The 15,156-nt window shown below is 37.6% G+C and overlaps 1 protein-coding gene and 1 long non-coding RNA gene across 2 annotated transcripts in view; one reads left to right on the forward strand and one right to left on the reverse strand.

Annotated features, from left to right (window-relative positions):
- Window positions 1–9,458, forward strand: part of LOC136267001 (uncharacterized) — a 50,101-nt gene extending 40,643 nt beyond the window's left edge. Inside the window, exon 4 of the long non-coding RNA XR_010706448.1 lies at window positions 9,348–9,458. This is a non-coding gene — a long non-coding RNA (uncharacterized lncRNA). The remainder of the gene's footprint in view (window positions 1–9,347) is intronic.
- A 2,133-nt stretch (window positions 9,459–11,591) lies between these two features.
- LOC136266670 (E3 ubiquitin-protein ligase TRIM71-like) lies at window positions 11,592–14,589 on the reverse strand. The gene is made up of 5 exons (XM_066061673.1): window positions 14,021–14,589; window positions 12,640–13,690; window positions 12,495–12,587; window positions 12,349–12,444; window positions 11,592–12,298 (listed from the first exon to the last, which is right to left on the reverse strand). Exons 1-2 carry the CDS (start codon window positions 14,422–14,424, stop codon window positions 12,835–12,837), a joined length of 1,260 nt encoding a protein of 419 aa, XP_065917745.1. The 5' UTR covers window positions 14,425–14,589; the 3' UTR covers window positions 11,592–12,298; window positions 12,349–12,444; window positions 12,495–12,587; window positions 12,640–12,834.
- Between the last annotated feature and the right edge of the window lie 567 nt (window positions 14,590–15,156).

The following is a 15,156-nucleotide window of genomic DNA, read 5'->3' on the forward strand; positions in this document are numbered from 1 at the left end:
TATAAGTTTTTGTAACTTTGCCATAGTATCCAAGAGATTCATAGAATTATGAAAAATTATTTGTGTCTCATAATCGCAAAAAATTATGCTGGAGGCTATTTAACACATTCGCAAAAAAATTTCGACCTTATAAAAATCTGCTGTACTGATTAAGACAGTTTCCCCTTCATGTTATGAGAACTCTGACATGTACTAGTTGTCTACTAAAGGAAACATGTCATGTAACATCCACCTACTAAACTACATGCATAGGGAATGTAACACGTACAACATTTCAAGCAAGGAGGGACAAAAGCCTTAATGAGGTTATCTCTACCAGTCCAAGAGTTTCAGAGAAAAGCAAAAAAGTCAAATTAGCACATGTCCAAATATTAAATTAATATGCCGAATTTTTTTTGTTCAATATATTTAACAATACACTCAGTTGTCATTTCCAAGAGACTATATCATTGTCTAGTAGAGAATATGACAGTGGAGCCATGAGGTAAACTACAGCTGAACACTCTTGTTTACTAATGTAAGGAGTTCAGAAGAAACACATTCTGGTGGTTAACAACAGATGTCAGACAGACACAAACTTCTATATAACATATAGTAAGCTGAAAATTACTATTTTCATGGAATTAGATTGGCCACAAAATACTTTTATAGTATTTAATACACAACAGGGGTTAATCTAGGGGGGGGGGGGGGGGGCACAGGCCCCCTCTGGGTTAGCTATTGCCCCCCCTAGGTTTATACCTAAAGCCTTGAGAAATGGAAAGGTTTAATTGATCCCAAAGTTGTATAATCCAATGGTCAATATTCAATGGCATCACAGTAAAATTTCACCAAAATTGAGTATATTTACAACTAAATTTTCAAAATTTTCCTGGGGGAGCATGCCCCCAGACCCCCCTAGAATTCGAAGTGACTTACTTCGCCCCCTCTAGGTTTATATTCTGGGTTGAGCCCTGCACACAATATAACACTGTTACAAGGATGAATAAAGCACAATCATCTGTATGAAATTGAGAGCTTAACTATACCATGCAGTGAGATATTGTAACATTGCTGTATTGGTGTTGTATTAGTCAAGAGAACTATTGCATAATAGAGTAAACAGTGTCTAGTGTTACAAGGTAGTGCCATGTGTAGTGCACTAGCCATGTGGCCACTTTGTTCATCTCTCCAAACAAACCTCGTATTCTTCAGATTTGCCCAGAAAATTGTAGACAGTCTATATTGAGTTGTAGAACAAACAGCTAGGCTAGAGAGTAACATTCAATTCTTTTGTGAGATTTAAAAGGTCACACACATACTTAAGCAACAAACATGCTTTGATCTCAAGAGTAAATGAAAATGTAATTAGCTCTAGGTGTAACCATCAACAATAGAAACAAACACATTTCAGTACAAACATGTGAGACCAACACAGAAACAACTGCTCTCTGAAACCACACCAGACACCTGTTATCTCCAAACATCATCTATCTCACAACATGTTTACAGATGGTATGCAGGATTGATGTCATACCAAAATTGAGAATTCAGATATAGCAATGGAACTGGACTAATATTAAAGGAACTATTGTGAAACAAGTACACCTTGATAATTAGGATACTAGTCCATGGTCTCATTTGTATTAGCTACTAGAATAAACACATTCAGATCCATGAAATCAGAACACCTCAATCAGGACACTTTGTCCTAGTCCCATGGTGGAAGGGTGCCACATTCGTCACTGCTAACAACAAACAGTTCCCTTGTGTTCAGAAAGCAAGTGAAACACACCCTTTATCACCTACACATGTTACTTAGTTACCAAAAAGTCTCCATAACAACTGTATGTAATGTTTCTGTAAACTTCAGACAAAGCAACACATTATGATAAAAGCAGTGTTAATCATTGTAACAGATAACTGTCTTGAGTGCATTCAATTGCTGTACAAATCAGTACTAATAGTACAGGTGAAAATAAGCTTCAAAATGGAAACACTGTCAACTTACAGGTACAATTAAACCAAGTGTTCTGATCATTATTCATTACCCTTGAAGGATTTAGATATACTGACCTGGACACACAACTTGTAACAGATACAGGAAGAAGCCAGTAGAAGGATCACACAATTTGACCACAAGGCAAAGATTACCGCCAATTTCTAGTGATATGAAACAGTATACTCTTTGTACAGTACATGGTTGAATGGCTCAGTAAACGCAAACAAGCTTCCAGTAATCGTGAAAGATGATTAATGGAATGTCACGTTCTTTAAATAGGCCCTGCCTTCGGGATACATAAATTTGACAATGGAATCTACATAAAACGGATGCCTCAGAACCAACAAAAAGTGTCCTGATTATTATGAAGATGCCCACATCATACTGTTTACTTTGGGACCATAATAATGCCAGTATATCCATTACATAGGTGACCTCACTGTCCACACTAACAGGTGCCACTTATATAAACTCTAAGGACAAATTTATATACAAACATAATGTTAGAGCATACAGTACAGTATTTAGTTACCACTTCAAAGCATAATTATATGGTTTCTTAAATCAGTCAATTTACATACAATTATTGACCACAGTTTGTACAACAACACAACTACCCACTATCAATTTATTTTGGTGGTTACTTTTTGGCACCATATCACAAATACGTAATCACCTCAGACCACATAACATTTTAAAGAACAATGGAGATATTATTTGTGTGAGAAGGTTATACAACAGAACTCAAAAAGGGATGTTCTAAATCACAGCCAACTTCATAATAAGGCACATTTGTGTTATACAGTGGGTGTCTATCCATGGTCCCATGTACACACGTTTAAACCCTTGAAATTGTGTCACTTTACTAATAAGGAAACAGTGAAATAATCAGGTAAATTGTTCACAGTCCTGTGAGTAAACAAGGTGATGTAAAGCTACTTCTAAAAACCAGGTGCCTATGCAGTTAATACTATCTCATTCTAACCAAATAGGCAATTAATCAACCATGTATATAATTGCAGTTATATTCATGCTATTGTTATTATTAATTCAGCTAGACAATTAAATTTGTAAATACTGTAATTTAGCATATTTCATGAATTATTTTGTAATTCGGTACTTACGTTGCTATGCACTGCTAAGGAAGCATAACTATAACAAACCACTTTAAACAGCAAATTATGCACAGAGGTATCTTCTCAACTGTTTTATAGTGTGTCTATCGTGCTTTCTCATGCAAATTGTTTAGACAAGGCCTCGAGGCTGCCCTTCATTTTTGTTTGAGAATAGACTAAATGAATATGAAGAGTCGCCATACCTGTTTTTCATACTCATACCCGTTTTTCAGACTGCCGAGAAGAAACCACCTCAGCGCAAAGTTTACCAGTGTGGAAGCTTAATACAGACTTCATTTTGCTTTTACTTCTTACGTGCAAGCTGCTTTTACCATTTAGCTAATGATTTTGCTCATGTGGGTGCGTACAGACAAACATAAGTAGATAGATAAATAGATAGACAGATAGATAGGTACACACACAAAAGCAAACCTCCGGCAGCCATGCAAAACATAACTATTTCCGCCCAGTGAACCAGCACTGGGATGCCTGTGCACCACTCAGGCACTTGAGCCTTGTGCAGGCAAATCCTCCTGGGGCAAGGCTAGTAACCCGCAGGAGAACTGTCCAGGTCTCATGGAGAGAGGTCGCAGAACCTAAAGTTCGACAACGACCCCAACATCACTAAGCGAGACTAGGACAGTTAGGCATTTGCTTCCCCATTTTACACCAGGTACCCATTGATGGGTGGGCTGCTTCCCCAGTTGACACCAGGCCACCAGGTCCCCATTTAAGCAGCTGGGTAGACTGGAAGGCGAATGCGCGCGTGCACACACACACACACACAAAGGTGTGCGAAATACATGGTTCCACTGCAGATGTAGTCGTCCAGAAAAGCACAAAACTTACTAAAACATTTTGGATTTTTAAATTCACACCACAGTAAGTTGAGCATGTTACTGAACAAGACCACCATAAATATGTTGCAGCAGACATCATCTTAGCTTAGCTACAGCTAGTTACATGTGGGTGGGAGGCACCTATTAGTGAAAGACAAATCATATTCTAACAACAGGCTGTCCTGTTTATAAATAAAAACCAAGGAAAGAACCCTCAAAGGCAACACATGCTTACACATGGTTAAACAAACTACTTGCTGTACAAAGATAGCCAATCTTTCTCAACTCATGAATGAAGCAGTGGTGAGGAAAATTATGTGGTCAGAGATCAGAAACAATCACTCAAGCACAACCGTAGCAATCACTTCTAGACAAGACCACCAAATTGCAATTGTAGTGGCCGCTTTCAGCGTAGTCCCAAATGCATTTCTGTTCTTATACAAGTCTTGCACAGCCAGATCACCTTTTTTTCTGTCATCAGGTAGGGAAAAGGGTCTGGTGAATGCAGCACAGTATCGATCGATGAGAATCACACACGTGGCTTCAAAACCTAATGTGAAGCCATCATGTGCAGTTCTCGCCGTTCGTGAGCCTTTATCAGCCGTGCAGTAAAATTCCCAAAATCTGGAGGTAATTGCCACAACAAAACTGCTACACTGCATTTCACCTGACCCTTTTGTTTCCGACCCAATAGCAAAAGAAGGAAAAGCGGTCTGACTGCGTGAGACAATAGCCCATCTATACGATACGATGTAATGTACCGCTTTGCCTTCAAGACACATGCAGTAGTCACAACACTTCAAAAGGGCATGAGCTAGTAAATGTTTAAAAAAAGGAAGTGGCTATATTTACGGGCCCGTAACGAAGGATTTTTTTTGCTATATTTACGGCATTCCTAAGTGCGCATGTGCAAGCATCTCATGACTTAGTTTGTTACTATTTAAAAAAAAAAACTTAGATAAAATCGTGACACAAAAAGGTATAAGAAATGAAGAAAAAAGCGTGATGTTATCGAGGCTCGAACCCACACATCCAGGATTGGAGTACCCACGCTCTACCACTGGTGCTTGCTGGCTATTCCTCTTGTTTTTGTACTATTTAAATGTTACAAATCTATAGCCTAACCCATACCAGTGAAGAAGAAACCAAAGCTGAACCCGACCCTAACCCTAACGTTTGCCTGTTAAACACAATGATGACTTTCACTGTCTGTATGAAGGTAAGTTCTTGGGTGAGTTCGAGGCGAGCTAGGGTTGGCCCGGCTTCGCCGGGACGCTCGCTCCAACCCTAGCTCACCTCGAACTCACGCTCGAGCCAACCCTAGCTCGCCTCGAACTCACCCAAAAACTTACCTTCATACAACTAGTGTGTTTGATACTCGAGTTATACAACAAACGACCAGGTAAATAAATATTTGCACCGTGACCGACTAAGTCACGAGATGCTTGCACATGCGCACTTAGGAATGCCATAAATATAGCAACACGTTACGGGCCCGTAAATATAGCCACTTCGTTTAAAAAATGATGTCCTATTAATCTACTAATTTGTACGACAACTAAACCTTTTAAAACTAGCGTACCTCTGATTTCTTTCAAGGCTGAACCTCCGTCACCGCTCTTGTAGTTTCTAGCTCTACCGGAAGACTGCACTACTCTTCTTCTCGCCAAATTGCGCCTTGTGTTACGCGGGAACTATTAAATCAGTAGGTGTGGTGGTGGTAGTGATCATGGTTTTTGTTTGCGCTAGAAAATCCCCGCCAGGCTGATTTGCACATGTCAGTACCACGTGTCCAGCACAGACGTAATCTCCGCTCACGTGGGATAAACTACAGTCATTTAGTACGGTACACATCATACTGCTGCTTTGTTACTCTGCCATACTAGTGTTTGACCCTCTACCGCCGTCCGAGCCGCCGTCTATGATCCTTCAGAAGCTCAGATCCTTTACCAAGTTTCCCAATGGCGCTTCTCAAATTAGAAATTAAGTTTATAAACGCCACGAGTACTTATATTATTAAATCAGAAAGCTATACGGAGGACCATGGGGATGTATATTATCCTACGGAAAGGACCAATTCATTGAAGTTCAGACCGTAACTAGAAGTCAAAGATGACACTTAGACTACTCATCAAGGCAAGTCTCTAAGCCCCTGCGCGTATTATATATATTCTATGTTTTCGGCAAATGCAGTAAACTTTCTTGCATCTGTGTGCACACAGATTGATCTCCTTTAGTAAGATTTGATTGTTTGATACTGGACAGGCAGCACTGCTGATGTTGCCCAAGGGACTAGGTTTGTCCCAAAAAATCTCGCCTGCATCTGGTTACTGTCAGCATAGATAATAGACACCCCTGTATGGGGTGTCTATTATCTATGCTGTCAGCTATAAATATTCCATATTCTTTCATTGTTTTCCGGTTATTTTTGTATACTTACTGACAGGCTTATCAGTAAAAGCCATCTTGTAACAGTGTTAGCTCACGTGTCAGCAGTGCTATCAATGCAAGTCAGCACAAACTTCACGTTTGTGTTACTGATTTTTGCAACTGACTTGAAAAGAAGGAATATGCTTTTGTGCAGCTTTTTATAGCTGTGCTAGGCTTGCCAATCTCATAATGGAAATGGACCACCCACCCGCATGCAAATATGCCTGAGGTCAGGATGGGAAACAGGAAATTTAGTTGCAGTGGCCTTACTCATGTTTGATCATAATAAAGGCCATGGCAAATTAATCTTAATGTGGCAGGCCAGTGTTTTGGCAAACCCATGATGTAATATCTAAAACAATACTACTAGCAGTAATTTGTGCAGTAGGGAAATGGAGCACAATCTCACTCACAAGAAGTGCTTTACCTGTAAAACACTCTAATAAAGCAGTCACATCAGTCAAATAATTTAGCTACATATTTTGATTTATTTTTCGATCTACCAGTAGAGGGAAAACAATCCATGAAACATATTTTGGTATGGCCTGCATGTTCATGTGGGCATCTGTTCAGTTTATTGGTGGTGAATCCTCGTTGAATACTTGTAAAATAGTTTGGAAGTTTCTGAGAAATTTCAAACCTGTAAGATTGTTAATAGATTTGTATATAAAGGAATGGCACATCCTTTCATATTAAAACTAATGTCAAATTTTCTGGATTCTGTTTTAGGCATTGCCCGTGTTTGGCTACATTTGACGAAATGTACAGAATAGTTTTGATATGTTAGCTACAACTCTATTCCAAGGTAGGCCATATAGCAAGGCTGATATGATATAGTTGTAATTGTAGTCATTAACCAATGTAGAGGCTGGATCATTTTAATAGAAGCAATAAAAGTTGTTATGGATGCCGTGTAGAACTTGCATGCTTTAGTTGCAAAGAGCAATTAAGTTTGATTAAATATTAGAGACATTTTATTAATGTGAGAACTTGGTAAGGATGCTGTTTCACATTTTCTAGTCTTTGGTCATTAATGAAGTAATCTGTGATTGTATTCTGTAACAATTTAGTGTAATATCCCATCATGATTTGCCATAAGATTAATCTGCTTCTATTGGTCATAATTGTGTGAAATGTGTTCTACTACTGATACTAGTTGGGCCTCACAAGAGTAACACTGCTTAAAGCCATACTGAAAATTTGATATAGTTGAACATGTTAGTGGTAAACAATATACTCCATAACTTTACAGCAAATTGAACTACCCTTCTTCTTGTAAACTGGTGTAACATGTGCAGGTAAGGCAATCACAATAGAAACAGTTCCAGTTGACAGATTGAGCAAAGATGATATGCATGGAGTCAGTGGTGTAGCTAGCACAGAAGGATTGGTTGGGCACCATTGTAGGCGTACAAGTTGCAGTAATCAGTATGCGAAGCATGGGGGTCTGGCATGGGCATGCCCCCCAGGAAAATTTTTGAAAATTAAATGCTGAGATTCAATTTGGTGACATTTTGCAGTTAAAAGTTGTCATCTCTAGTAGGACACTAGCTGTATGAATGTTTTGAATAATTATTAGTTAGGAGGCTATAGCTAGCTATGTACGGTGAGTACCTGAGTTGGTAGGGCACTGGAACTGATTGGTTGGGCCTGTGCCCTACCAGTACCCACCTTAGCTACTCCACTACATGGAGTATATAGGTGCAATTTCTGCAGCACATACAGTGTTTAAATACTATTGATGGAATTTCATCTGATTTGTTAGTGTCTAGCAGTCACTGTGGTTGCACAAGACCGAGTATGAGTAGTCCATATATGGCTAGCTACTTTTCTCTTCTATATTATCATTTAATGGACACCATTCATATTAACACATGTATAGTAACCTTGTCCCCACCAACCTGAATTTTGTAGGTGTGAATCAGTTGCTCTTATATTGGTTATGATATACTCACATACACTAGGTGATATGGTATGCCTCGTGTGTATAATGTAGATTGCATGTACTTATTTCTACAGGTGAAATGACTGGGATTTGTTTATATGGTCATGGAAATTATAAAATTATCAGTGAGAAGTTTGATGAACTGACTCATGCATGACACTATCCAGTGCTTTGGATGCTGAGCACCTTTAATTCAACAATGTCATAATCTATGTATGCTGGCTATCTTTTTGAACCTTGGAGAGGTTACTTCTGATATTCACACCTATATACAAACAGTGCAAAACTCAGATACACATTTCCCCAATGATATGTAAACAAGGGGGTTCACCACAATGATCTTCAAAATGTCCCTGCTGAGTGGCTTTCCAAGATGTGGCAACACGAATTAGCAGGAATATGGAGACCACATTATTAGGTAAGTAGAATAAGCTTTTTACCCCCTCCCCCCATCCTTTACGTGAGGACATTAGTTGTCTACAGATGTGTCTCACCAAGGTTCCACTGTGAGCTGAATCCTGGTAGAATTACACAATCAACTCATTTGTACTACATGATCATCCGAAAACATTTTATAATCTTTTCACTCAAGTGTTTGACACAATATTTATGACCAATCAAAATTACACCTAAGGGCAAAGCCATAAAGTGCACCATCTATATCCAGTGGAGCCAGACTGCATGTATACTCTCAATTGACACCTTTATACTGTCACCATTAATCATGCATCACTTGTACATTTCTAAAACTGCTCAGTATTGATTAATGAGTGGTTTTTATTAGTTTCACTCTACTGGAATTGCAACTTATAAAAAGCAAGTGAGAACATCCAACATATACATCACTTAATGGATGGTTCAGGTATATGTATTAAGTTATGGTATCTGAAGTTCATGGAATTGGGTGTGTGTGAAAGATACCCTTTTTGAAAATCCATTTATGTGATCATAATTTGGTAGGCATTAGAGGTGTTTGCAATTCCATGAACAAAGTTAAACACTACTTCTTTATGTACATTCTATTATTTCACTAACAGAAACACAACAAGGACAACTATGTGGAGTTGGCAGGTTTTGATGACAAGACACTTATAGTCATGCATGTCAGTACCAGAAGTGACTTATTCACATGTGAAGGTTGACTTGAGGTAAGTACAGTAGTACAGTGTATACTGTAGACTTCAAGTGGGAAAATGAGTGGCCATTCAGTTTTAACTTTGGCAAGTTTCAGTAAAATTTTTGTATGCCGGCCTAGCTAAATAAATTATTCAGTTTTGTGTGGTCTATAGATTAAATGGTGATTATAAGGATTGAGAGAAAATGAACTTTGTTGATGGCTGATTTCTTCGAGTAAGTTTGGTATGTGGCCTGGCCTGTCCACTAGGTAGAAAATTCCACTATAAAATGGTCCCATTTTGAGAATTGACTGTGAAGTTACTTACACATGAAAAAATAATTGTCCTTTTGTTTTCCCAGTTAAAAACACAATGATGTGGTGTGCCAGCTTTCTTTGGAGCAGTCCACTCCACTATGTGTCTTGTTGTTAATTGTTTGTGTATTCAGTGTCTATACAAGTGTGGATGTTTGTTTACATAATTTTTTTTCATTTACAATATAAACAAGAAGCCTCCAGTTGCTTAGCTATTGATAATTTTAAACAACTATTTAATGTGTTATTATTTTTGTTGCACCTATCCTTGTCTTGCTGTAGCATTAAAATGATGGTGTGTTCTAATTGGATGATTGGATCAGTCATTGAACTGTGTCATTATTAAGATGTAGCAATTCAATTTCCTTTGAACTGATAATAAACCGATAACAGATGGAGTACGTCACCAGTCCACTTTTACAAGACTACCCGCAAGATGATGTGGTCCTGTAACTGCAAACTGTTAACCCAGCCAATATTAATAATATATCCACGTGCCACTAGGTGATGAGTGTGGGCTGGGAGTATTTTTATTGTTACAATACAGCTAAAATAATTTATTACAGTTAGTATGTGTGGCAGTTCAACAATATAAAGTGTGGTTGTCTAAAAAAGACAATGGTCACTGTAGACAAACTTGTGGACAGGAAGTGTAGTTAATGGACTATACTTTGGGAAAGATTGTAATAACAAGTTAGTGTGACTTGACTCTTGGTCCCCGTTAGTTCATGGTAGGGTAAACTGTTACAAATCATTTTTGTCTGTGTGACATTAATAATGGCAATGATTGTGTAGCCACCATGTATATTAACAAGTATAATAATGACTAAGTAAATATTGTACATAATTATACAACACTTGAAAGGTTTCCACTAGTACTGCAGCTAAGTGACTGTTCTATTAGAGTAGATGATATTTACCAGACTGCTTAGAGTATGATTTTCATTCAGAATAGTAATAATAATATTATGCATGTGACTAGATCTGCACATGCAAGAACCCAACATGTTAGTGCATTATTGAATTTCATTTTATTACACTTACTAAAGGAATGGTCAACTGAAATTTCAGTTCTAGAAACCAAGAAATTTTGAAGTTACAGTGCTACAAAGTGGTAACAATGGATTTGCAAAAAGGTACCTTTTCCACACATTTTACATGTCAGCAAATGAAACATTATAACTTTTTACTCCTTGCACCAATTAAGTTGATTTTTATATCAAACTATAATCAGATACTGTGCCTTTTCTCACAGAAATTTCAAACAGTTTTATGCCATGATAAAGAAGTTATAAAGTTTCAAAAAATGGGTAAAGATTTGTGTGTGAAAAAGCCGCGAGATACCTTTTTACAAATCCGGTTACAATTTATTTTTGTATAGTGATGTAAATAAACCTCATTACTACCATATGATGAGAACGTTTGATAGTTTAAAGGTTAAATTAGTTGGATGCTATTATTTTGGCAAATGCTTGTTCCGTACTACATTGTCTCCATTAATTTTACTTGGATAAAATTTGCTTATCACATGCAGCATTAGTAATTTTTCCCTTAGTTAACTAGTTTATACAGTGGAACCTCAATTATCTGAATCCATTGGGACCAGGAATGGTCCATAAGTCTGAAAAGTCTGTATCTCCTAAACTGTGTCTCAATAACCTTAAAATAGCACAAAGACAATTTTTAAAAATACTTGTATTTTAACTACCCTAATAGAACAGTCACTACTCTAGTAGAGCAGTCATTTCCGTAATTCAGTTAACCGAGAATCTGCATAAGTGGGGTCCAGATAACTGAGGTTCCACTGTAGACTACCCATAAGTCATAAATCCCATTAAGGTTGTTTCCGTATAATAATTACGTACACGAAATAAAATGATTCATTCAATTCTCAAATACAATTGTCCAATTAGTACAGTAGTGACCACACCCACCTCTACAGGAGAGTAGGATCTGGTGATATTGGTCAGTATTGGACACTGATGTGTTTAAAATACATTAAGCCAATTAGAATGTCTAAGGATTACATCATCTACTACATGTGGTAATGGAGAACTAATAAACTGCCAAAAATCCTAACCAATAGACCATGTTCCAAATAACATCATGAAATAAAACGGTTGCGGCTATTTGGGGGTATTCTAACAGTTTCAAGTGAGAGTTCCAATGGGGCTTAATAAGATTTAAATTACTATTCAATCCTGGAAGAAAATATTGACCTGAAACTAACAGGTACAATATAGGAGTATAAATCTATTTTCTAATGCCAGGTTAGAATTTTTCAGCTGGTTTTCAAAGTTTAGAAGAAATACTATTGTTTCTTTGCTGTAATAACTAAACCTGGTAGTTTCACCTCGACATCTTGTTTGTTAGGCCTCTATATCAATCTTCGAAATCTCGATTGCCATTGGTGATAATAATAAGAGTCTCCGAAATAGAAAATTCCTGTGATGTAATTTGGAATACGGTCTGTATCACCAGACCCTATACCCTAGTGTGGAGGTGTGGTGTGGGTGTGAGTAGTCCGTGGGTAAATAGGAGAACATGTTGTAACACCTCCTGAATTAAACACATTAAAATGACACATCCAAATAAGGTAGTACACATACCTTATTAAGGTGAACTGACTGATTTAATCACTTGACAACCACAACAAATCCCTCGTGTAGACGTCACTACACTGGGTAGATCACATGATCAGGACACTGGTGATTTATAAAGTTCACACATTGTCAAGTTAACACATTTTGATTACTTTATTCTGTACACACAGTACAATCTGATTGGTTAAAAGTCCCCAATGACATCATTTCAGATGATCTTCATTGTACACATCTACTTTCTCCACCTGTATAGAAAAGACACTTGTATGGCAGCTCTTCATCATCATCAACACTTACTGGTCACTTCTGGTAACTGTTGTTGTGTGGTTGTCATGGCTACATAATAACAACACAAAACAACCACACCATCTCCCCTCACACACTAATATGTACCAATCAACCTCTCCAGTTAGAATAATTATTATTGTCATGTAAACAATTAGTAACCATGGTAATAATAGATTACATCATACAAACACACAAAATAACAATTTAACTGATAACTTGTAGTCTCATGTTGTTATACTCCACAACATAAACACTACCAGTAGAATAGTTTATTGCTATACCATTAATACCATTAAATTCTCCTTGTTGAGATCCCATCTTTCCAAACTGTTCTATTAACTGATGGGTGGGGCTCCATACTCTAATTTTGTTGTTATCACCATTACAACCAGCTATGATGTGACCATCAGGGCTAACAGTAATGGCCCATGGTCTATCACATGTTATCCTACTAATAAAACTGCCAGTATGACTGAAGAGACTAATATGATTACCATCAAGGTCACTAACTAACACTCTATTGTCAGTATCAATTGCTATTCTAACAGGACACTGAAATTGTCCAGGGTTGGACCCATAACTGCCAAATGTAAATGCAAATTTATCATCTTGTTGGAATACCTGGACCCTGTGATTCCCCCCATCTACAACATACAACATTTTATTACTACTGAAGACTAGTCCCATAGGATGATGGAACTGGCCATTGTTGTTCCCTCTATTGTTACCAATTATTGATAAGAGTTCTCCTTGTAGGGAATACTTCTTTACTTGATAACTACTACGGTCGCTAATAGCTATGATGTCATCCTTACTGACTGCTATACCATGAGGATAGACCAATCTGTTGTCACCACTTCCTTGTCCAATCACTGCTATTAAGGCAAAGTTACAGTCCAGCACAATTACACACTTGTTAGTATTATCAATAATGATGACTTCATTATTAACTCCTATAGCAACATCAATGAGTTTACCAAACTTGTTCCCTCCATAATGAGTCATCACTTGGCAGTGTCCTTCTCTCATCTTGCTGTAGTCTCTCAGTACAACTGATATCCTACAGTAACATGACAGGATCACATGATCTACTGTACATTAATAATACTGGTGACATCACTTCCTGTATGTACAGGAAATGAGATAACATTATAGTGGAAAGTTTGAGTGATAATCACTTGTATGTTTTGTATGTATGACACATTGTATGGGAAAATAATACATGTATAGCTATTGTATAGTAGTGTGACTGTATAGACTGACTGTGTAGTAGTGTTAATATGTATAGTCATTGTGTAACATTAGTATACACTAACTGAATAAGTATAATACAATCACACCTCACATGTTATCCACAAAACACTCTAATAGAACACACACTATTCCTCACTTGTGAGGACTGCCTGGGATGTGTTGTCCATCAATTACAATTGATATCATGTGATCTCCAGGTGTCCTGGGAGTGAAGGATACTGTGTAGTTTCCACCACTAACATCCTTGACTGGTCCCACTACTATGGCTTCTCCAGTTTTGGTGGTCACGGATACATTTACCTCACTATTCTTATCATCAACAATGTCACCATTGACATCTCTAAGTGTTACCATTAGTGACGTCTCTTTGGTCATTATTGTCATTGCTGTAGGGAAGGTCATTTCACACTTGCTGGGGTCCAGAGGTAGAAATCCTCCCAACTTGGTCACCTCCTCACAAAGACGTTCCACTTCTTCATACTCAACTTCTCTTTGTTCCTTCATTACTGGTTCCAGTCTTGATCTCTTCTTCATTAACATCAGGTGATCTTGTCGTCGCTCCAGTATCTTCCTCCTCCTAACCAGTTCAGTGGTAGTCACTTTGTTCTCTCTTGTCTTCTTCAATAGCTCCAGACAATTCTGTAGTTGTGTCCATAGTAACAACAACCTCTCCAGCTGTAGCTAATATTAAAACAAGAACAACGAGACACATCATTACCACTACCAATCCCAGGAAGAACTACTTTGTAGCATAATATTACTGATGTTAGCATTGTTGGTTTAGCTTTGACTGTCAATTTCAAGCCAGTTTCAAACCTTTAAGTCAGTAAAACAGATAATGTGTTTGCTTTTAATTTCTCTAATAGAGAATGCTAAATGGTAGGTGGGAGGGGCTCACCTATTACACAAAATCATGTGAATTGGTTTGGTATGTAAACCTGTATGGGGTTATAAATAAACTTATAATTAAAAGACCTTGCATGACAACAACACATGTTATTTGCAGTAATTAATATCTAATCCAAAACAGCCAAGCTGTAAAAAAGAGTGCAGCCCTGAGAAAAAGGCTATGGTGAAAAAAGATGTGAAATCCAAGGTGGCGGCCAAGAAATGGCTGTGATGGTAGGTTAATGGTAAAAATTTTAATAACGACAATTCAGGTGAATTTGGTGCTGCTTGGTCAATTGGCACAAAATTCACCTGAATTGTTGTTATTAAAATTTTTACCATTAACCTACCATCACAGCCATTTCTTGGCCGCCACCTTGGATT

Source organism: Dysidea avara, chromosome 1 (genome assembly GCF_963678975.1).
Source record: "Dysidea avara chromosome 1, odDysAvar1.4, whole genome shotgun sequence".
Taxonomy (NCBI): Eukaryota; Metazoa; Porifera; class Demospongiae; order Dictyoceratida; family Dysideidae; genus Dysidea; species Dysidea avara.